General features: G+C 40.9%; 1 protein-coding gene across 3 annotated transcripts in view; it reads left to right on the top strand.

The window, feature by feature from the left end:
* WDR37 (WD repeat domain 37) overlaps positions 1–22,850 on the top strand; it is a 49,653-nt gene extending 26,803 nt beyond the window's left edge. For all 3 annotated transcript variants that reach the window (XM_079946916.1, XM_079946915.1, XM_079946917.1), the window contains 6 exons: positions 1,407–1,483; positions 2,441–2,678; positions 4,089–4,230; positions 17,635–17,769; positions 18,642–18,756; positions 19,489–22,850. In XM_079946916.1, the coding sequence (XP_079803042.1) occupies positions 1,407–1,483; positions 2,441–2,678; positions 4,089–4,230; positions 17,635–17,769; positions 18,642–18,756; positions 19,489–19,620 (839 nt within the window). In that variant the 3' untranslated portion in view covers positions 19,621–22,850. The remainder of the gene's footprint in view (positions 1–1,406; positions 1,484–2,440; positions 2,679–4,088; positions 4,231–17,634; positions 17,770–18,641; positions 18,757–19,488) is intronic.
* The last annotated feature ends 2,394 nt before the right edge of the window (positions 22,851–25,244 follow it).

Below are 25,244 nucleotides of genomic sequence, written 5' to 3' on the forward strand. Positions count from 1 at the left end.
ATCTGGCTGGGTTTCCCCAGCCACTCTGGGCAGCTTCCAACAGAACACTAAAATACAATAATCTACTAAACATTAAAAGATTCCCTTAACAGGGCTGCCATCATCAGTTGACCTAACTCATTGTTGTCTACTCTGCATGGAATATCGTTGGCTCTCTGGGTTACAAACAGGAATCTTTCCCCATCCTGCTTGGAGATGCCTGAGATTGAACCTGGGAATAAAAATGTGTGCTCTAGCTCTGAGCATCTTCTCCAGAGCATTCTGTTCTCCTGACTCACTTACCTTAACAAGGTTTTATATCTCTTTTCTTTGGCCATGCTCTATTTAAATATGCCTGTGTATGAGATATGGGGTGCTTGCACTTTTATCTGTTGACTTAAAGGTAATTAACTTTAGGGTCAAAAAGGAAGAAGCTGCAGAATTTTTAAAATTCTGTAATCTGTGTGTATTATAGGCATTTACAGGTCATCCCGTACCCTACCTCCTAAGGAGTGATGCAATTATTTTTTGGCTGCATAGACGACATAAAATTGTTTACAATGCCATTAAGGAGGGAGGGAAGGGATGTTGGAAGGTTTCCTGAACTTGCACACACATTGAAACTTGCATTGGAATGCAGCAGCAAGGAAGACTGATACTGAGGAAGGGGTGAATGTTTGTTTGTTTGTTTGTTTGTTTGTTTATATAAAGCTTGTATGGCCTCTTAACTGTAAATAAAACCTCCAAGTGGTTTACCAAAAAATCCTCTCAATACGTGCAAATTATTTATATGTATGACTAGGTGTTAAAATGTGTGTGTGAGAGAGAGTTTGTGTGTATGTGTATGTGTAAATTGAACATGCTGGCTTCATTCTCTTTGCTTAATTGAACATTGTGTAGTCCCCAAATAATGGAACATTTAATTTAGGCTGAATGTTAACTAAGTGGTCAGCAGCAGTATTTGTTCAAAAGTAAGTATTATTTATGCATAAGTAACTTAGGCATTTGAGTTAAAATGGTAAAAATGCAATGACCTTACCACTGATCCTCTTTGGTTTGAAGCAGTGAGAACAAGTTCAAGCTTTCCTTCTCCCACCTCTTACCTGGTTCCTCAAACACCATTTGACCTTGATGTGCAAACCAGCAAGTTACAGTTTGAGCAAGCCAGTTTTGTAAACTAGGATCAAACCATCGTTTGAAACTTCAGTTAAAACTATTTGCCTGTTCATACATTATGGTAAACCGTGGTTTGAGGAAACCCAGAGGTTTTGCATGAAGGACGGGAGAAAAGGAAAGGGGACTGGTGGGACAGAAAGCACTCTAACTCACAACTTGTTCCAAATCCTCTGTACCATAGTTTAGAGGATCGGGAGTGTGACATCTGAATTATCTACTATATTTCCATATTCTTTCAACTTTCTCTGCAGCTTCAGGAGATCAGACAGCTCATATCTGGAGGTACATGGTCCAGTTGCCCACACCTCAGCCTACCGCAGACTGTAATGTAAGTGATTTAACTCCAGTTTGATGCTGGATATTGAAAAAAAGTTTTATGCTGCATTTTAAAACTTTGCAATAGTATATTAACCTATTTGAGAATATGCATCCTTTAAAACAATTTGTGATTATTATTTCCCTACTTAGCATTTTGCTGATTACATTTTTCATTGCTGCTACATGTTTTTTGGCGCACCATCGTCTAGGTGGACTGTGTCATAAATTCCTTCAGCCTCACCCTGCAGCTCTGCTCAGGTGGCTGTTAATTGATAGCTTCAGTGGAAGCTAGTTGGTATGTTACCTCTGCCCTTAGAAACTCAGTATTAACACTACTAACAGGCACTGCTGATAATGCTCCCTTAGCATTCACAGCCACTCTGTAGTTAATCCACCAGCTATGTTGCTTGCAGTCAGTTCCTCATGCAACAGAGGGGGACATGCCCATCACTATACTACTGCAGGGCATGACTGTTTAATCAAGATTTGCATAAGATCTTCAAGGAAAATATATTGACAACACCAAGAGGGCCCAGCTTCCTCATACCTACTTCAGAAGACATTTTTAAAAACCCTACTGCTGATTTGCAATTTATCTCAAAAGGCCCCAAACAAATTTACAATCTGAAAAGAGTGAATATTTTCATTTGTTTATGTGGGAGTAAATATCCCTCAGCATTGAACTTACTTCCTATATCCCATGTCTTCTTCAAGTATCTCCTCCTCTTTTGTTGTTGAGACTATGCTAATAGGGACACACTCAACAGCTCAGCTATCCTTTGCCTCATTAAATCTGACTCACTAGCTGTCTCCCAGATTACCTGCTTTGGGCATTATATTGCACAGTGGGAATCCCGATAGCAGAAACCCTTGTGTTTGTGATAGATTAACCCCGCATTAAGGATCATGGAAGCCACATTCAACTTGGGCAGTTTTAATACATGTTAAATATTTTCAAAATTAACAGCAAATGTCTGGAGAAGATGAAGTTGAGTTCTCTGATAAAGATGAACCTGAAGGAGATGGAGATGGTTCTAGTGATTGTCCCACCATCCGGGCTCCTTTAACTTTCCTAAAAAGCCACCAAGGTGTAGTCATAGCAGCTGATTGGCTAGTTGGAGGGAAGCAAGCTGTGACAGCTTCATGGGATAGAACAGCAAACCTGTATGATGTGGAGACATCTGAACTGGTGCACTCTCTGACAGGTACCTCTTTGTGTGGAAGTTTCATTTTTGTCCGTTTGTTTCATAGGCTTATTGTGGGTTCTAGGCTGCCACTGTTAACACGGTGCTTAGAAATTCAAACTTCCTGACAAGGAAGAGTAACCCCCATTGTTTATTATGAATGTGAGAGTCCTTTGTACTCTGTGTTGCCCAGTTTCTTCTTTGAACTTCCGTGTTTCTCTTCTCCCAAAGGGTCAGTGTGCAGTCTGAAAACAGACTCCCAAGGGGGAGGGGTGTAGAATATATTTCTAGCACTTGAACTGTTTACAAAGCGGTTGCTTTTCTGTTGTGATCGGGCAGTTCAGTTGCCTTTAATAACAGATATGTGAAGCAGAAATGGCCAGATTGTTGCTTTATTCATACAAAATGTATATCAGTTAAAAATTTTAAATGAGATCTTTTCACAAAACATGGGCCAAGATGGCCATTCTGCTTATGTAGCTTTCTCCTATAGCTATTTTCCACCTGCTATACTAGCCACAGAAGCTTAATATATCACGGATTGTCATCAGATGTGCAACCAAAGCCTTCAATTAACTAGACATAAGAAATGAAACGTGTAATGTGGTTATGATTATTGGACCAGTTTCTGCCCAATGAAGAGTTTTGTGGAATTTGGTATACCACTGGGCGTGGTATAACTTGTGTGCAGCTGCTCTGTCGCCAGTGGCAAGCTGTAATGTGGCAGTTGTGTGTTAATTAGTAGGAGATTAAACTGCAGTGTGTACCTAAAGTAGAGGGATGAACTAGATGATTTGTGGCTCCTTGCAGCCCTGTGATTTTGCAGCTCTAAGCATAGGCCTTAAATTTTATATTCAGTCAATGTAAACAGCTGCTGCAAGTCAGCTTTGACGACAATTTGTCTAAGCCACAAAGAACTCAACATGCAAAGAGCAGACTAACTTCTCGTGGGCAAGTCAGGCACTACTTTAGATGCAGAATTTTCTAGTGCATCTGCCTCAAACATGAACCCTGCACTTTTGAAGAAGGCACACCAAGATAGTTTAGCAGGTTGTTGGCCAGGTGATATTTCCCCATTCAGAGTACCTTCCTTGCCCTTCTTATCTCTGTATGGTTAATCAGGAGTCAGGCTGACTATTTTTGTTTTGGTGCTTAGCAGATCTTTGTAGAGTAAACTGTATTCAGTATTGCCGAGGAATGGTAAAATGTTGGATCTATATGCTCTTAAATGCATTCCTTTAGATGAAATGAGGAGTCTAATATATGTTAGCGATGATGGCCCAGGAATCTAGGGTAGGTAGTAAAATTCCAATCCACCTGTTTGCCACCAAAGCAGAAGAATTGTGTGTCTGATGTTTTTCCTCCCTAGTGCTTGTGGAATTGAAAGGTCATGCATTCTCAATGCCTTAATATTTTCATCTGTGGTTGTAGGACACGACCAAGAACTTACACATTGTTGCACGCATCCCACCCAACGTCTTGTGGTGACCTCATCACGAGACACGACTTTCCGCCTGTGGGATTTCAGAGACCCTTCTATCCATTCTGTGAATGTCTTTCAGGGCCATACAGAGTAAGTGACAGCAGTTTCTTAAAGTTTTTAAGCGGGAGGCTGGTTGCGTTGGGCTACTTGTACAAGATGCTTACTTTCTTTTTTATAATTATTTTTATTATTTTTCCAAATTATTTCAAATCAAACCGAATTACTTTAATGCAGTTTCTTAAAATCAGGTTTCCCTCTCCTGTTGCAAACATATGTCCATCATTTCTTCCCGTAGCTGTATCATTTCTTATTCAGTATCTAGTTGTCATCCTTCACTTGCCATTAAGCCATTCTTCCAGCTTTTTCCTCCTTACAAACAGCACCTGTGTTACGTCTTATAAATATAAAATCCAGTTCATGTGTCTAATCCTTCGTATATATTTTTGTTCCAGACCTGGTGTGCTGAGAGAGTTACTATCCTCCATTGTTCAGTTCTTTGCAGTGTTTATCTGGATGAACTTGTACCAAATACTTTCAGACCTCTTCAGGTTTTAACAGTAATCATTTTGAGATGTTCTCTTATCAAAACTCTTTTCTCCCACCCCAATTAAAACTTTGTTAGTGCCAAGGAGAATTAAGATAAGATACCCATCTACTTATTGCAGAGAATGAGACTTCAAGAGGCTGCATTAAAAAACTGTAGCTATGCTGCATTATGGAAAAGGGTAGCACCATTAGACAATGGGCTGGTTTTCCAACAGCAGCCCCCATTGCACCTTGAAGGCTGCTGGAAAAGTCCTGTCACCCCAGGACAGGTGTGAGGAACCTGCGGCCATCCCCATTGGGGATGTTGGAGCAGCCCTGTTCTTCTAACACAGAACTTGGGAACCTGTGGCTCTTCAGATGTTGTTGGACTGTGACTCTTAATAGTTTCAGCCAGCATGGCCTGTGGTCATGGATTTTGGCAGTCCCTCAGATAGAGGCAACGGGGACAAATCTACATGAATCTACTCAATTTCCGAAGGATAGTGTGGCAATCTTATTGTTGCAGTGTGTGCTACGACTTAGGTCCAGGTTACCATGTAGCAAGCAGTCATAAGCAAATTTTTTAAAATTTTTTTTTGAAGATCATAATGATCCTCCCCAGATAAAAAAAGAGGAAAATGTTGGAACCGCTCAAATTACAGCTGGAAGATACTATCAAAACATGGAGCACATGACATGCAAAAGCCCTGCAATAATTATTCACAGTAGTAGCAACAAAGGATTGAGGTTAAATGTCAGGTGATTTGCCAGGGCTCACTTACAATGGGGCGGTTGGCAGGAAGACTAGAAGTAAAGGCAGTAGAATCACATGCCCTGCAGTGTTCTTTAAAGTCCATGAAGGAGGTAACATTCAGAAGCATAAACCTTAGAAGTGTGGGATCCACGCACTGACTCTCAGCATGCCACAGGTCAGCACAAGTAATTGACTAATCTGCTTTTCCTTTAGAGAGTTCAGGTGAGCTTGCCTGGGTCTCCCACTGGTCTTCTATACAGGCACTGTACAAGTTGTAGCAAGAATATTACTTTGTGCAGGCGGCATTAAAGAACTGGTGCTGAAAGATCTACAGTAATTACCTTTTTGATTTTAGGCTCAATTCAAAGGGCTGTTTTGGACCCTACACAGCTTAGTTTCCATTTGGAGAGTATGCAGGTGACAGCCCTGGGCTGTTTGACCCCTTAACTAGTTCTCTTTTTCTCTCCCATAAAAACCACACTCTCTTTTAAAGTGTGCTTGCAGTTGCAGATTAAATATACAGCGCAGGTGGATGTTTCTTAAGTTGCTCTGACTGTTAAGACTGTTCTCCTAACTGCCATAACTGTACCAACTGCCATAACTGCCACAGAGTGTATGACAGCTCTTGCAATTAACCCTTTACACGTGCATTTTGGATGCTAACATCCCACAGATCATGCCTATCGGAAGGAAGCTTCTTTCTGTATATCCCCATCCCTCACATCTTAAGATTGTCCAGATAAATTCTCTCTGCAGTCCGAACTGTGGTGCCTGGCCATATGAGCAGGAGCCTTCTTGGTGGTGGTGCCCAACATACCTACCCAGGAAGTTTTACCAACTCCTCTGCCTTTATGACCTTCAAGTGACAGGTGGACACCCTGTTTCAATAAGCTTTTAGCTGAACTGGGTTATGCGCTAGAGTCCTATATCCCTGTTAATTGTTTTTATTTTGTATGTCATATATAACTGCATGCTCCTGTAAACTGTCAGCCTTGCTGTAGTATGGCATTTAAGCTTACTGAATAATAATAAATAGTTTAAGGAATGAGAGGTGTCAACATTTCTAGGCATCTGCTTTAGATGAAAAAGCTAGGCTTCCCCCCCAACTGTAGTTTTTAGTGCTGCTTAAGTTAAAAAGCTGCTTTGTTAGCACTGTAATTAGCTGTGTAATTACCTTTCGGACAAATTGAATTCCATAATGGCAACTTTTTACACCAAGAAATAGAGGTGAACGCATTAAAAACAACCTCTTTCTTTCATAATTTTCTGTCTATTACCAGTCTATTAGCATCCTACAAATGTGCTAGAGTTTCCTAGCAGGTCTAGCCATAAGTAAGGAGCACTGCAGATCTCCATATACATAATTTCTTTTTCTTTTTAGTTAGCCACATCATCTAGCTAATGTGGATTTTTGCTTGTAGTGAGGGAGGCATCCACTGATCAGTGCTGAAGATCCAACCCACAAGTTAGTTGTACAGTGGTTATCTGTAAAGCGGAGTTTGGGATAGTCAAAACATAGCATTGGCCCTTATTTGGAAGGTCCGTCTGGGGTCAGTTTACTGTTTGACACTTTGGCAAGGGTCACCATGAGTATTGGGAAGGAGGATCATATCCTTGGTGTCAATGAAATGTCCCTTGTGCTCTGAGGTAGCTGGGGATGGTGGGCATCAAACCATTATTTAGTACACTATAGACAATGTTGTTGATTGAGAACAGCATATGGTCCCGAAAGACCATAAGAACCTACAGAGAGTTGTCCTCTTTGCCTTGATTCTTCAGACCCAGTCTACCTTTGGTGAAGTTCTGGGGAGCATGGACTTTAATCAGAAGACCACTGAAGACAGCCTCTTGACCTGAAAGAACCAACAGTGGTTAGGGCATTTTCCTGAACTTGTGACAAGGATTCTAAAGCTCTGTTTCATTGTAAACATATTTTTCCAGTTTTTGTGGCTTCTAAGGGGAATTCCTGTGTAAAACATAATCGAGAATGCTCAATAAAAAAGGTGTTCGTATGTTAAGAGGTTGATAGGATTCCTGCATTGCAAGGGGTTAGACTTGATGACCCTCAGCGTCCCTTCCAACTCCACAATTCTATAATTTTGTGAATACTTCCATTAGTAGAAATGAAGTTTTATGCTAACAAGTGTCTTTGTGCCTAACTTTCAAATTTATCAAAGCTCTCCACCTCTCTTACAACAGCCTACTTGTGTTGCCTACTTTAGCTTTGTGTGCTGTGAACCGTATTAATGACAGTGCTTTAAACTTCCTGCCTAGGATATTCTACATGGCTTAGGAGAGGGACTGTGAGAGTAATGAGTTGTGTGCTGTGTGTACTGTCTTCAGAAACCACCCAGGTTAACTCTTTAAGGTTCTCTAGATGTGGTAGGCTAAAAACGAGACTTAGCATATGAAGGTGGAAAATAACATTTGTACCAAAGACTCAAAAGCTGGTTTCCTTAGAAGCTACAAGTGATTATGTCGGTGCCCCAAAACTGTTCTCTCTCCCCTGCCCTGATCAGATGAAATTCCTACTTGAAAAGCACAGCTTGTTGCATTTTTTGAGCTAGTAATATCAAAATTCCCTCCAGTGATTCCAGTAAAGTGGAAGCTACTGACAAAACAATTTGTATTGTATGCATGATCAAGATACTAGATGTATACAGGACAAACACTTTTTATGGATTGGCAGCCTAGCGATATTTGGTATCACCCGAAGGAATACTTTGACAGTAACTTTAGTGATCATTTATCTCCAGACAACATTCTTTCATTTTGTTCGTGGCTGTCTGCTTCTTTATCTGTAGCCCACTATATCAATGAATTAGGAATTTGCCTTTAAACAGGGAGTAGTCATGTTAGTCTACAAGCGAAAAGTCCTACACACCATCCTCATGATTCAGATATACATCCTCATGTATATCTGTCTCTTCATCTGTTATCGCTTGATTTTGTGCAGCTCAGTGTGTACGTAGGCACTCTGAAAAACTTTTGTAACAAGATTTAGCTCTTGGGGTCAGGAAGACCTTTGGTGGAAATAAACACTAGATTGCCTAGTTGAGATATTTCCTCCCATGATGGCTGGAGCATGTACACTTGAGGCTTGCTCTCATCCCAGGCAGAATCCAGGGTCAAGTAACAACTGAGCTGGCTTATGTTTACGTGCTACATGGTAGCTGATTAAACCCAAAGATGCTATATAGAAGACTGGTTCATAAGTTTTCTTTGAGCCTCTCCAGGGTGCAATAATATAGCACATTTAATACGTCTCTCTTTTCAAACTAAATTTATGAAATTAGTTTTATAATGAAGGAACATCCTTTTAATTAAAGATGCATCTCTTGATGCTAAAAGGGTAGTTCCGTTAGATGGTAAAGATCTATCGGTTATCTATTATATTATATATATTGGATTAGATCCCTTCCACAAATCGGTGGCGCTTCCCAGTGACAGAAGCACTGTTTTACATCTCATGTAGAAAAGTAAAACTAAAGACTAAGAATCATGCACAAGTGGTAGCTGAACCTGCCTGTGTCAATGTTGCATTGTGAAGCCTCGTGCGAGTATTTGCAGAAGAGCTTTTGCTTCCTCACAGTTCTGTGGATCCAATCTGATGATTCTGTGCCTATTTACTCCATTTTAATGTGTGCACATATATGTTTTCTGTTGTAAAAAAGCAGATAACACAAAATATGTTTGGTACATTAAAAAAAACAAAAACCTACCGTATTTTTCGCTCTATAACACGCACCCGACCATAACACGCAAGTAGTTTTTAGAGGAGGAAAATCCGTAGGCATGCCACCCGTAGGCATTCCCTCCATAACACGCACAGACATTTCCCCTTACTTTCTAGGAGGAAAAAAGTAAGTGTTATGGTGCAAAAAATACGGTAAGTGATCTATGGGACCCTTAAGTGCTTTCATCCAGTTTCTTCTGTGAAATTGTGCAGTTTTCTTTGTTCTGAAAGATAGGGCTAGCAAATTTGCTGCCCCAGACAAGTGGGCAACTGCAAATTTTTAAGCTTTTTGATTTACAGATGCAAGCTATGCTTTCTACAGCTGTGGTTAAAAATTAATTAACCAATTTGGGTTGAATAATCTGGATGTGTTCCAGCAGATGGCGCCTTAATTCTGTTTTTAAACCTGAAAAACACTATCTTTAACATTTCAGGCATACGCAGTTTCTATAAAGAATGGGAAGCTTAGCTATGTAGACTATAAAACAAAGCAATTTGCGGTTTAGTTTTTTAAAATTTAAGTTACATGGTTTTTTTCAATAGGATTTTTCGGGTGCCTTAGCTTAAATTTGTGTGTTTTAGAAACATATATTTTTTTTCTCTAGATAAGAAAGATCAGCATGAAGGATTAAGTGCAGGTAGAAAATGTTTGCTTCTGTGGCTTGGTGACACTTGATGTAAGAAAGTGATGGTTGGAAACTTCCACATGATACTGGTATATGTAGTACTTCAGGATTAAAATATAAAACAAGGCTTGACATGGCAAGTTTTTCAACACTGGATAATAAGAGGGTGTTTGCAAGGGAGAGTGTGACTAAGGCTAAGAAAATTCAGCTGTGTTTATTCTTGCTAGAAAATAAGGATACCAGGATGAGATTTTGTTTTTTAAAAATACATCTTACTAATGCATGTTTACTAAGAAAGAACCAAAACTGGAATCAGAACTTGCATTGCAATCCTAAACATTTCTAATCAGAAGTAAGTCCTATTGAATTCAGTGGGGCTTATTTCCAGTTAAGTGTGGTTATGATTGCAGGCTTAGTTGCTTTGAAAAGGGAAATTCATACATAAGCTTCTGCAAACATTTTAACATTCGTTTGTAGGCCAGGAAGCTTGTACACTGTAGAGAAATGCAAGATTGATGCCCTGATCTTGGATATAATCACTTGGTCTCACTGAATACTCTAATACATAAGTGCATGTGTACTCAAGACTGAATTATTGTTTGAAAGCAGTGACCTCCCCACAAAATGTGAGTTACTCATCTTTATCTGTGGGGTGAAAAATCTATATTTAAGACTTTTCTGTGATAGGAGTAGTTAGGGAAGAATGGTGTTTTTCCTTAATGACACATACATGTTTCAGTTTATCTTGAACAGTTGCCTGGTCTATATGGTATAGTAGCTTGTAAGTAAAATCCTAATGAGATTTTGGGAACCTTGGCATTTCTTAGATTCTTGGAAAGAAAACCCTTTAGCTTAAATTTATGCGGAGGTAGATATTCAACATTCAAATCCCATTTCTTCTTCTGTATCCATGCATATAACAACAGCAAGGCTTTGGATGTGCTTTGACACATGTACACATGTATTGACCTAACTGGCCACAGAAGGATCTGGAGCAGTGGGAGGCCAGGGCAGTGGTCCACATCTCTTCCCACCCAGTCTGATTTCACTTCCATGGAATAGGTGACAGTAGGCCTCGTGTTACTGGTTCTCTACATATGCTGTGTCAGATATAGGACATATGTGTCCACATCTACCAATCTGCCTGGAATGCTTCATCAGCGATGGCATAGCCCTGTGCATTCCTCACCATTACTGCGTCCTTTGATAACAGAACTTACATAGGAGCTTCTTGTTTTCAAAAGCCCCCATTCATTTTAACGATGATTTAGGGGTGGGGTGGGGGTATATATTCTGATGGTTGGCAACTTGGTCAGGCTGACTTTCCCCCACTCAGAGTTCGTCCTCATGTTTCTCCCGCCCGCCAGCCAAATGTTTCTGCACGTATTCTTCACCATTAGCATTATGTTTCTGAATGGCTAACTTTGCTAACGTTTGCCGTTTGATCAATAAGGATTACTTCATGCCAGGGAAATGGTAATTATTCACGAACTACCATTTAAACCAGTTGCAATCTCTGCCTCGACATGTTAGCATTTTGCAGCAGGCATACCTCTTCCCAGAATGTAATGGATTTATCTGGTTCTCTCTCCACCCCCCACCCCCCACAATGCACCGGCAACCCTGTCTAAAATATCATGCTGTGTGAGTGAAATGGGCACTGCAGTGTTAATTTTTTTGAAGCGGTTCCAAACAGCACACCGCATCAGCATTTCATGGTCCAGCATTTTCTGCATCATATTTTTTCCCCCCATGAGTGTGAAATTTCAGCAGATTGTTATGCAAAACAGTTTTGTGTCTCTGTGTGACTGGGGAGACAGCTGTTCGTCCTAATGAGGAGTGCTAGCATTACAGTATTTCCGTTGATTGAGACCCACGGAGGGAGCAGAATGTTCCAGATCAGGCAGTGGTGTGTGGTGAAAAAGTGCCACTCTGTCAGCTGGAAGTGTATGCTCGGCTGCTCTCTACGACAAGATAAATGAGTTTTGCCGGGGCTTGGCAGAGTCTGAAGTTTTTCCAGAGAATGGTAGTAGCACACCAAGTTCCCTGTGGGGGACCCACAGTTTAAGGGTGTCGTAAGATTACTGTCTCTTTGCCAACTTTTTTTTTTATGCCCAAAGATACCTGTCACCCACTCGTGAGTTATGAAAAGCCTAATGCCTTTTAGCGTTCCATTAACACAGAGTCTTAATGATCTTTTGTTGACGTTTTTCATTAATTTAGCCGAGGGGATGTTAACCACTGTTTTAAGTTGCCACGGTTGCTAGAGAACCCAGCATTGAGTGAGAAGAAAGTGGGGGAAATCTTAATTTACCCTCTGTTCCCCCAGTTTTGTATTTAAGTGTTCCAGATTCGGCACAGATTGAGCTTTGGGCAGTATGTTTTTTGTCAATAAGCCTCCACACATTAATTCAAGTGCTTTACTTAACCCCCTACTTTCCATTGACTTTAGAGTTCAAGCCTCCAATTTTGTCCATATGTATAAAAGTTGGCCTTGCTCCTGTATTGTTGCAGGAATGGCGATCTTGTAGTCCAGTGTCAAAGAAAGCTACCTGTTAAACTAGCTGAAAGGTGTAATAGGTTTGGGACAAGAAAGAATGGTTCCTAGTGTGTTGTTGTGCCATGAGGTGCCATTTGTGGAGGACCTAAATTGACAGACTGCTTATAAAGGAGCATGGTAATTAAAGGGTTGCTTCGATGTCTTTATGCAGTTAGTGAACAATCTGTGAGGATGTTTCCTGCTCATTGAAATAATTCATGGCAGGTGTTTGTGTGCATGAGTATATACAATTTTAAATTTTTTAAAGCCAAGTGTCTGCTGGAACCTTAACGGCTAACAAATCTATTGGTTCATAAGCTTTTGTAGGCAGGAGCCCACTTCATTAGATGTGTGAAGTGAACAGGGAAGTGGTAGTGGCGACTCTTATTAGGTGAGTGAGGTTAAAAATGAACATATTTTTATGCTACCCATGCAGCCATCCAATCAATTGTAATAAACATAAGAAGAGCTTGTTGGATCAAGCCAATGGCCAACTAGTCCACTATCCTGTTCTTATAGCCTCTCAAGCAGGACCCAAGCACAATAACACTTTCCCCCCTTTGGTTTCCATCAACTGGTATTCAGAAGCATTAGAGCCTAACCATTATGGTTAAGTATCTTCTTCTTCTTCGGCGATCACTTGTAGCTGAGTAAGATTGTCTTCCATAAACACGGTTTTAACATTGATTCTGTAAGTGACTGTGGAGGCCAATTCTGGATCCACACATCCTTCCATAGTAGGGATATTGGTTTCCCGGTGGGAGTTGATCACAGTGTGGATTTGCCTTCCTCTTAGCACGTTTCTCCCTTGCATCCTGAGTTTGAGTGTCTTCAAAGCCCATGACACCTAGGAGTTAAGTCACTAGGAATCAGCATGTCCAGAACTGCAAGCTGGGACTAAAAACAGCCAACTCTTGCTGGTTACAGATCAGCTTCCATGATACCACATGTGGCGTTATTATCTTTCTAATGACTTAACTAATCCAGCTCTCTAGTTAAAAGAAATTGCATTAGTGCATTGAGTTAGTCTTTAAGATCCATAAGAAACTTTGATTTTCCTGTTACAGCTTATTACTCTTATTATTCTTAAAGACTATATTTACTCCAAAGTGCTTGCAAGGAAAACAGACTTTCTTGGTGTTCAGTCTTTGGATAAAGGAAAGCTCATACACGAAGATTTGGGAGTGCTTTGGGAAGTATTTCTTTTACATAGAAATAAAAAGTGTACATCCTTCAGGGTTATTCAGCTTTTAGTAATAATTATTAACAGACCATTATACTTATTGAGAGCCCCCTTTTCAAAATGAGACCCTTTAATGACGCACACATTTACAGACAAATCAACATACACATATCACACCTAGCTTAAGACATGGTATTTATGGTGAATAAATATTCTTGAGACTTTACTCTGGTTTCTGAAATCAATGTAACTGTATTCTCTCAACTTTGAAATGAAAGCCAGCCATGTGCCCTCCTATTTGCTAATAGGTTTTAGTATGTTACTGTAAAAAGGTTTGCATCACATGAAGTTTCCAGACTATCTTTTAAAGGCGGTTGTGCATCGCTAGTATTGCAGTAATCTAGCTTCGATAACTGAGGCATGGATAACTGAGGCCAGGGCTGTCTCCTCTAGAAATGCTTACAGCTTGTAAACCAGTTGGCAAAAGGCAGTCCTCTTTACCTGAATATGTGAGGAAATTATTGCACCAAGGAGACCCAAACCAACCACCCAGACCTTTAAGGCGAATGCAGCCTTACCTAGAATAGGCCACATAACCCTTACAGATTTTAAGCACTCTTGAATAGCAGCATCTCCCTCTTGTTCACACCAATCCACTTTGAACTAATGCCAGACATTGGGTTGTCATCTTTACTGCCTCCCTGGGATCAGATGTTGAGAATAAGTGGTAGAGCAGAGTGTAATTTGCATTTGAATGACACTTCAGCACTTCACTCGGTGATATGACCAAAGGGGATATCCAAAGCTGCTCAGAGGTTCAAATGATTGTTGTACATTTGCCCAATGGAGAATTTCAGGAAAATAGCGGGTGGAGAGTGGCAAGCACAAATTGGAAATAGAGGGGATTTAACCAGAACAGAAATCTGATTAGATCCAATTCAGCTGTTCTGTTCCGTTTGGAAGGGGTTTGATGTGCATTATAATTGTAATGGTTTTAGTTATTTTTATAATTGCGTATTCTATTGTTGTAACCCACTCAAGATCCTTAGGGTGAAGGGTGGGTAAGAAATCTTATTGAATAAACATACATATATACATACAAGACATTTGAGAAAATCACTGAATTATGGCAGTCATCCATTCTAGCATGCACAAGGTTCAGTCCTTGGCATCTCTGGATAAACAGGGCCTCAGAGAGCAAAAATGGGGAAAGCTTCTTTCTTAGACCTTGGAGAGACCCCTGTCAGACGGAGCATGCAGTGCTGGATTAAATGGACTTAATAATAATAATAATAATAATATTTTTATTTATATCCCGCCCTCCCCAGCCGAAGCCGGGCTCAGGGCGGCTAACAACAATAAAACAGTACAACACAACACAACACTCTAAAATCATTCAATATAAAATTAATTCAAATCAAGCCACTTGCAACCATTGGGCCAGAGCTCCACGAAGATTGCCGAGGGAGGGAGTCAGGCTGTGCCCTGGCCAAAGGCCTGGTGGAACAGCTCTGTCTTGCAGGCCCTGCGGAAAGATGTCAAGTCCCGCAGGGCCCTAGTCTCTTGTGACAGAGTGTTCCACCAGATCGGAGCCACAGCCGAAAAAGCCCTGGCTCTATTTGAGGCCAGCCTAACCTCTCTGTGGCCTGGGACCTTCAAGATGTTTTTATTTGAAGACCGTAAGTTTCTCTGTGGGACATACCAGGAGAGGCAGTCCCGTAGGTACGAGGGTCCTAGGCTGTATAGGGCTTTAAAGGTTAAAACCAGCACCTTAAACCTGATCCTGTACTCCACCGGGAGCCAGTGCAGCTGGTACAGTACCGGGTGAATGTGATCTCGCAGCGAAGACCTCATAAGGAGTCTCGCTGCAGCTTTCTGCACCTGCTGGAGTTTCTGGGTCAGTCTCAAGGGCAGCCCCACGTAGAGCGAGTTACAATAATCCAGTCTGGAGGTGACTGTCGCGTGGATCACAGTGGCTAGGTCAGGGCGAGAGAGGTAAGGAGCCAACTGCTTAGCTTGGCGGAGATGGAAAAATGCCGCCTTTGTTATAGCTGCAATCTGCGCCTCCATGGAAAGGGAGGTGTCGAAGATTACACCCAAACTCTTAACAGACAGTGCTGGCACTAATTGCCCCCCGCAAGAGATGGGAGTTGCCCCCCCAATCCCATATCGTCCTGTCCCAGCCACAGGACCTCTGTCTTTGAAGGATTTAACTTCAACCGGCTCCCACGTAACCATCCAGCCACAGCTTCCAAACATCTGGTCAGTGTGTCTGGGGCCGAGTCAGGATGGCCATCCATCAACAGATAGAGTTGGGTGTCATCAGCATACTGATGGCAACCCAGCCCAAAACTCCAGACAAGCTGGGCGAGGGGGCGCGTAAAGATGTTGAAAAGCATTGGGGAGAGTATCGCACCCTGAGGTACTCCACACACCAAGGAGTGGCGCGATGACAATTCCCCCCCAAGCGCCACCCTCTGTCCCCGACCAGAGAGAAACGAGCGCAACCATTGAAGGACTGTGCCCTGGATCCCCACGTCGGCAAGGCGGTGGTCCAGAAGATATAATGCAATCTTACATGTTTTAAAAATCTACTTCTTCTGCATAAAATCTTTATACTAGCTGTGTTTGATCTTCTCAGTTATCTAGCATTCATAAGATAAGGGTACTGCTAGTAAAGAGTTAATCTCTGGTCTTTTCTGCCTTTTTCAAACACAACAACAACAACAACAACAACAACAACAACAACACATGCAACTTTTACTGTAACCTTTTGGGATGCAGTTTGAGATGCAAATTTAAACAAGTGGGAAAAAAAGTGTTCAGGTCCTTGAGCAGAAGAAGTTGAAAAGCAGAGAGCTTTGAATGGTTTCTCGAAAATACAAGCTTTTAAATCTTAACTAGATGAATAATTTTAATGCATGATGAAAGAATCAAATCTATTGTCATACGTTGTGGAACAGTGAAATGCTCCGCTTGCGCGACTTATTTCCGTATGTAATGCATATAGTTTGGGAGACGAAGACGTTCTCCTGGCTGTGAATGTGTATGGGAAGTGGCGATCTTCCATAGATTCTGTGGCTGTTCTTAATTGCTTGTGCCTCCACAGTAGGTCAGGCGCATAGGCATCTGTAATTGGGTATTGGGCTCGGAAAGCTCAAGTGAAGACCTTTAGTTCTTGCCACATAATTACCCTGTGGCACTCTGATACAGCATTAAAAAACTTCGTACCACTGACATAATGGTGTTTGGATCTAATTAGACTTTAATTTGATGTCAATTTAAATTAAGAGGGCCTGCACATACTAGTCCATTGTGACTTGGGTAATACTAATCTCAATCAGTAGGCTGAATAGGACATGAAATCAAATTCTCACAGTACAATAGAAGTGACAGGAGCAACTTGACACCTTAAATTAAAATTACTAAAATCTGAGCAATTGATGTGCATGACCCTCAAGCTATACAGGATAGGTCATTAAATGCGATCCATAGAAATTGAGCTAAGAAGCACACTGTAATGAACCAGAGGAGGGAAAGAAAGGCTTTGTTAGCGTGCTGTGTAGGTGGAAACAAGCTCAAGGCTTTGTAGACTAGAATTAAAGCAATACCTTAAAACCTCGGTCCTTTGTCCTTTCAGATGTAATAGATAACATGCTCCTGGTTTCTGGGGTTACTTATTTTTATCCTCTGATCCTTGATTTGCTAATAGTAATTCAAACATGGCATTAAAAAAAAATAATAATCTTGATCTAGAGTAGGCATAACACAGAAACATGACGTCCACTTTTTCCTTATGACTGAAGGGTGATTTTTATATATCTTATGAAGTCTCATCTCTTGTGGAAGAGATCAGTTGCATTATTTTAACATGTACTTGTATGTTAAAAATATTAAACTTCTTGTTTGATAAGGGATGCTGTTGATTGATCTCGGTGCTCTGGAGCTTTTAGCTACAAACTTTGTGTTTCCAGTAGTCATTCACTTGTTAGAGTTTTAAAATCATTGGATTTAAAGTTTGCTTCTGTCCGCTCCCCCCGGAATAGTGTTGTATTGTAAAAGTGAAAAATGGCATGTCTGTTTTAGGTAATAATGTTAAATATGGCTCTAATGTTCCCCCCTCCCTTTAAGCACTGTGACTTCAGCTGTCTTCACTGTGGGAGACAATGTTGTTTCGGGTAGTGATGACCGTACTGTGAAAGTCTGGGACTTGAAAAATATGAGGTCGCCTATTGCCACTATTCGCACAGATTCTGCAGTAAACAGGTAAGCCCAAACAGTCCAATTGGTTAAATATAGGAGATATTGGCTTGATTTTCATGAATTATTATTACTTTTTTTTTTTTTTTTTGCTAATGCTAGACTAGGCACAATGGGTGCTATATGTTCAGAATGGTGGTGCCCATGACACTTGGGCTCTTCAAAGAGAGAGAATTGTAGAGAGGTGGAGTATTGCATGCAAATCAGTTAAAAATTCTTAGTGGGGATCCCACATGCATGTTGGGTTGGACAGACTAGTTACTTAATTTGTATCCTAAAGAGAGTGTGTGGCTCCTATTTGAGTGGAGAGCTTGGTTCCAGACCCAAAGCTATCATATGTCTTTGGACCATTCTGTGGACATCAAAGCAAAACCAGTTTCAGGCCTCTTAGTCTGGTGCATCTTAGAATTTTTGTTTTTTGTTTTTTTAACCTGTTTTGCACAACTGAAAATATTTGAATTTTCATGAACAATTAACTGAATTTATGTAACAGGCCTATGTCCAAAGGCCTAGATCCAAAGATTCTCGTTCATTCAGCTAAAGCATTTTATTTGGATGTATGACCTTCTGAAATGTTCCTTAGTTCTTGGTGGTGATGGGAACCCAAGTAAATTCATGTGTGCATGAGGAAACCCTTGCATTGACGTTCTTTCTACATTGCTGTGTGTGGTGGCAGCGGCAGTGTGAATTTTGATCATCATCATCTTTAGAAACAAGTGTTTTTCCAGTACTTGATTTCGTTGCAAAAATAAAGTAATATGTATTTGCGGGAAATGTGTACAAGATAAACCTCCAATTAAATCATTTTCAGTGAACTTGAACAACTGTCGGTTCTCATTTGTCAAGCTCCCTAGCTTATTTTTATCTCTCCTGTGCAGGATTAATGTTTGTGTCGGCCAAAGAATCATTGCCCTTCCACATGACAACCGGCAGGTTAGATTATTTGACATGTCTGGAGTGCGATTAGCACGGCTCCCTCGCAGCAACAGACAGGTACCAGAATTTTGAGTTCTATATGTAAGAAAGATCCCTGCTCCCAACCTCTTTTCTCTGTGTGTATGCATAATTAGAAATATTGATAGCAGAATACCTGATCCAAAGATAATGTCTTTAACAGTCGTCAAGTTGCATATATTGAACACAGCTTGTCAGTGTAAAACAACTGCCTTGGATTAAGCCTGTTTCTGAGCCCAATTCAAAGTCTTGTCCTTTAAAGCAGGATTATTATTCATTTCATTATGAACTGCTTCCTAGGAACATCTCAGTAAGATTTCACAATGCGACTTCACAGTACCAATAAGAACCTTCTTTTCAATTGGGGCCATTGGCCCGCAGAAATGAACCATGGCCTTCAGGTTCTTATTTCAGAAGCAAATGAGTGTTTTCCATTCCAGTACTTCCCTCAGATAAACTGGAATCTGGGCTTCTACATAGGGAGGGGTTGTAACTCACCGTAAGTCCCTGCTTTCCCTTTCCACCTCCCAACCTTGAGGGTGGAAAGGAGAAGTGCAGGGAAACTTTGAAAGCCTTTTCCTCCCCCACCTCTTTTGCACCCCCAGTTGGAGATGCCAAGGAGTGAAAAAGGATCATGAAGAACTTTCAGAACCTCCCTGCATTTCTCCTTTTCACCCTGAAATGTTGGAGGTGGAAGGGGGAAGTGGCTGACTTGAGGCAGGGATGGGTAGGGGAGCCAATATTCTAACACAGGCATTTCTGTTGTCACAGGGGCATAGAAGAATGGTTTGCTGTTCAGCATGGAGCGAAGACCACCCGATCTGCAATCTGTTCACTTGTGGATTTGATCGGCAGGCTATTGGGTGGAACATCAATATTCCTGCCTTGCTTCAGGAAAAATGAGATGCTGAAAGAATTCTTTCCCAGACCCCTCAGTTTTGTTGCCATAGACTTTTTTTGTGCAGACTTTCCTGTAAGCTGGTCTGCTGTTAACATAAAAGGTGCACCTTGAAAGGGAGTGTGCTGCAAATGTTGTTACCACATTGTGCACAGTTTGCATGAAATGTACAGAAAAAATATGTGACCTTTTCAAAGAAGCTAGATTCTTGCATATGGACTTTTATAACTTGGCATCCACTGGTGAGTAGAAGGATATATGGCTTTCCTATGGAGCATATAAGTGTTCATAAGTTATTCAGCCTAGATGAACAGTAGGGCATTATGTTTGACTTAAATGTGAATTCTGTGTACTTATTGTGAAGAATATATAGTCTGCCTTTCCCTCATCATTTTACATATCTGCCTTGTGATTAAGGAGCGTATAGGGCTAAACTTAAGATGAAGGGTGAATTTCAGAAGTATGGTGGAGATTTCCCCTCCCATCTATATTTGAGCACTCCTGCTGATTTGAGCACTCCAATGTAGTATTTGAGTCTGATTTGAGCACTCCAATGTATTTATTTATTGGAGTATTTATTTCAATTCCCAATTTAAGGGAAAAATACAGTTTTTTTTAAAGCATTGGGCATAGAATGTTGGTTTGCCATGTTGAGTATATTCCTATACATTTCAAGAACTAACTGGTTCACCCTTACCCTGTTGGCTGGAGCCACCATTCTGTGTTTTGGTATTTTACATAACTGCAAACTACAAAATATTATAATCACGGCAATCTGAGCAAGTTTTTAAGCACTTTAGTTTATAGCAGCTGTTATAAACCACAAGCGGCAGATGAAATTTCCTAGAGAATGTGAGGCCTATATCTAAGAAGGATTTACATTGCTACATTTTGTGAAGTTTTTTTATTATAAAAAAAGAATAAATCTTGAGGGGTTTTTTGGGTTGTATTTTTTTTAAAGAATGCCCCTGTGTTTAACATATTTCAAAATGGGACCTCTCCCATCAACGTTCTGTTTTTGGGCCAACAACACTATGCCAGAGATCCAAAAGATCAGACTAGTTATACATGCCAATAAATGTGGCAAGCCACTATTGAAATTAAGTGGCCTGTCACAAGCAGATTGTAATATGGCATGGTGCTTGGGAGCGGGTCTGCTGTTCAAGGACAAAAGTAAGGAAGCTCGTTGGACATGCCCCAACCCTTGGTCATGCTAACATTGTTCTTTGGATCCTGGCCATTGCAACTAAGTGTGCTACCTCAAAAATGAATGTGGGGCTACTATGAATCTTGCTGTTTGACCTTGATAACACACTTTGGGTCTCATTCCAATGTGCTGTCATAAAGAGTAGAAGACAATCATACCAAATTTCAAGGTTGTACTTTGTCAAGACGTAACTTGTTAACTTGGAAGGAAGGTCCTTGTGTTGTTTCACACCATTCGACAGGCGGTCCTTAGATGGGTTTTGCTCTTCCTAAGTTGTGTTGTCAGCTTGATATGTGCGATTAATATTTCCAAGCACCTCTGATAGCCAACTGTCTTGAAGAAGGTTAATGAGACCGTACGTTAGGACTCCTTCATAGATGTTGCATTTGCAGCTGAGGGCAGGCAGTGCTTCTCTAAACTGTCTGTCCACATCTCAGGGTTGGAGCCAAAATAATCAAAGTGGTAATGTAGGTTGCTTATAAAAGGTTTAAAATTAATTCCCCTACATTACTTTGAGTTACACTTCCTTGATCAGTTCTCCTCTTCCTCCTCCAGTTATTGTGTTCCATAGCACTGTCCAATAGGAACTTGAGAAGCTGACTCTAGGGGAGAGAGTGGAGGCACCATTTATGAGAGTGCTGAAATCATAGCAAGTTGAGACACAACGTTATAGCATGTCATATAGGAGTTAAAGTAGTTTATGGAGAAGAGAATTAATGCAAGAAACATATAATAAGTGAATAGCTTGATCTGTTTGGGGCAAAAGAATCTGTGATGTAGCACTAAAGCCTGGAACGAGTAAATGACTGAGGCTTGTGATTATATTATCAAATGTATAATGATAAGTAAATAATGACTTGGAATTTGATTTAAAATCCATAAGAGATACCGCTTTTTGCTTCCCTAATCTGGGTCATCCTCTACCCATACTCGATGGCAAAACTCAAATGAGTTGTGGATGGCTTTATTGCATGTTTTATTATATCGTTTTGCAGCATGTGCTTCTATTTGGGTCTTGTCACAGAGTGACTGGATGGGGAAGCAGTGTAGAGAGAAGCAATCTTGCCACATCACTCCTTTATTTATCTTTGTTAAAAGACAATGTTTTGCCTACATGCTCCCTAGCTAATGGGTGTTGCAGGCATTTCAGTTGAATGCAACAAACTCCTTTAGAATGTCTAGACCTGCCTTAGCGTAGAGCTTGGGTTCTCAGTGGTCTCATTGACTTGGGAACCACCCATTGAGTGGCTTGGGCTCATAGCTCTCCACCTTCAGTGGGAGATGATGGCTGCCAGTTGCATGGACAGTTCATATGAATGGAGTCTTTACATTTTTAAAATACATATGAAATAACAACAGTGGAGCGTGAAATTGATGCCCACTGTCACTAAGCTTTATATATCACCAAAGGACCACCCTCCTGTAGCAGAGGTACATGCTTGTTCCCACTCAGCCACATGTCTTGGCTTCATTGAAAGGAGCAAGTTAGTTAAGTGTTGTGTTGAGGCAACAGGTGCCTGTCCCAACAGTAGATGAATGGTAGCAGTGAAAACAATTATACATTTCACATTTTCTGGTCTTCACATGATAATGAACAGGTGTTCTAATAACTGCTGTGAGTATTGATTTAATTATGTCTTGCATTTCACATAGAAGGAAAGTGACTGTTACATATTTTCAGTATTGAAACTTAGTTTTGCATAAGATCGCTGTAACACTGGGCAAATCACAAAGACCTGTGTCTGTCTGTCTTTCTCTGTGTATATGTGGTCTTCAAACAGTGCACATCATTTTTTAAAAAATGAAAACATCTGTACCTATTTCAGAAATCAGAAAAATCTTATTTTGATGCCTAAGTCTTTGAAAACCAACTTCCGCAGAGGAAGAAAATCCTGTACTCGTATGTCAGTGTAGAACCACTTGTTTTTTTGTTTACTGATATTCTGGTGATTTGATTGTGTTTTTTTAGATGTTCAATGTGTGTCTTTGTTGCAATTTGAAAATGCCATTAAATCATTCAGCATTGTTTCCGAATGCGTGTTTTTAATAAGCTCTAAATGACCTGATTTGTGCAAGTCTCACCTTGCTCTCTATGTCTTAAGTGAAAGCAGCCAAGTGGAATTTTCCCCAATATATCGTATTTTTCGCCCTATAGGACACACTTTCCCCCCTCCAGAAATGAAGGGGAAATGTGTGTGCGTCCTATGGGGTGAATGCAGGCTTTCGCTGAAGCCTGGAGAGCGAGAGGCGTCAGTGCGCGAGAGGCGGGAGTTGCCGCCGGGCTCGCAAGGCTTGCAAAAAGCAGCCTGTTCTGGGGGCTGGGGGGGGGGAAATATTTTTTTTATTCATTTCCCCCCCAAAAAACGTGGTGCGTCCTATGGGCCGGTGTGCCCTATAGGGCGAAAAATACGGTATTTCAGGTGAATTCCTGCCCCCTCCCCAATTTCTTCTGCTCTTTGAATTGGAACTAGATGTTCAGACACAAGGGGCTGCTGCTGAAGAAACAAGCCTATGGGTCCTTTTCCTCCTTATCTATAACATTTAGAAACAACACAGTGATATTCATTACCGTGGTTCCACTAACTAGCTGTTGCTTATGGGTCAGGAAAATTCACAGCTTGAGGTTAATCACATTTTGCATATTTCTAGACATTACAGATAAGAATGCAAGAATGAGATGCGGAGCTGTCATTTTCAATGGTCCTCAGCTGATGGGGTCATGGCCTGATCTAAGGTGGGTCACAAAAGGAACCCTACCATCATAAAAATATATGGTTAAAAATTTAAGATATGGCGTGTTTGCGTTCAAGGTGGTTCCTGGGTCTGAAAAAGTTGTAGCCATGGCTGGCAGGAAGAAAGCCAAGTTAGCTGTAGGAAATGGGACTTCTCTATGTTACAAAATGCACCCTACATTTTGAAGTGTATAACTTAAAAGTGGCTTTGACAGGTATTTATACGTTTCCATTTCGTACCCTATTCTGTGCAAGCAAATCTTTAATTGCATCTTGCTACACAGGTTATGAACATCCTCCATGTGGCTTGTTTCCCCAGTGTTACGTTAAATTGATTTTTCTTTGCTTAAAGAAACGAGTCAAAACATAGATTCAGTACAATTTATTTTGATACAACAGTCCTCCAAGTATCACGAAACACTCTACAGGCTGAGCAGAAATAACGGATACAGCTTACAATAAGCTGAAGTCAAGATTGACAAGTGATCCAAAGATTGTCGCGTTCATATAAAAATGAAGTGTTAGGATTGCTATGGAAACATCTTGCATAGTTAACATCCTTCCTGAAATATTCTTGCAAAATTGTCATCAATAGCATCTTGAAGGCCTTATGCTATGGGTTTGTCAGGCAGCACAGGCGAGGCCAGGCATATTAAGTTATTGGAGTTAAACATTTCTCACAGAAGAATCCTTGCAAGCATGAAAATGGAAATGGGAATGGAACACCGTGTTGCTCCTCTTTCCTTCTGTTTAAGAGGACATAACATAGGCTTGAGAGGAAGAACCCAAAACAGCTGGGGGATCTACAGGCAAGTGTCTAGCCACTCAGGAACCATAAGGGCTATTGGGAAATGTGCAGATACTGACATGGTCAGGTTTCTTAACACCACTGTACCAACTCCAAATTATATGGAAGTCCCTTGTGTGTAATGCTTAAAAGTTGAAGAGGCTGTATTAAAGGCAGAGTAGGGGTTTGATGTGGTATAGTGGCAATGGGAAGACCGTGGTCCCCTGTGACTGTACCTAAACAAAGGTGGAAGCAATTATGTTTTAAAACAGTAATGGTGCTCCATAAACAATATTAAATGTAAAGCCAGACTTTCTTGATATATAAGCACCATCTGCTGATTTTGTGCAAAATGGATACTGCACATAGCAGTCCACTGGTTGCACTGCTATAAAATAGCACCACTTAATTGGGTGTGGGCAGCCAAGCTGTCTTATAAGGACTTATCCACCAGCAAACGAAAATTAAAGAGCTGTTCTTGAATATACTTATAGTGCTGTGAACGGTTGGCCAGGGTGACTGCAGCAGGCCGTGCTATGGACATTTAAAGTGTTATAACCAGGGTGCTTTGTTTGTGTGGATGGGCAGGCACGAGGGAAGCAAAGCAAATATGCAAAATACGATATTGGGAGGGGAGATTCAGCATCTTAAGAATCTCAAATTTCATTTCGAAAAAAGCAAGTTCCTAGTCCAGCATTTCTCACTGATGAGGCCCCCCCCCCCAATTTTTTGAACTTAAACTCCCATCAGCCCCAGCCAGCAAAGCCCAATGGTCAGGCCTGATGGGAGTTCTAGGCCAAATATCCATTGAGCATCAGGTTGGGAAAGATTGTCCTAGTCCTTATAGCTGAGAAGATGTACATATCTGTGATGCTGGCTGAAATAAGAGAAGCCAATGGTATG

The sequence above is a fragment of the Podarcis cretensis genome (genome assembly GCF_951804945.1).
Source record: "Podarcis cretensis genome assembly, chromosome: 12".
Classification (NCBI taxonomy): domain Eukaryota; kingdom Metazoa; phylum Chordata; class Lepidosauria; order Squamata; family Lacertidae; genus Podarcis; species Podarcis cretensis.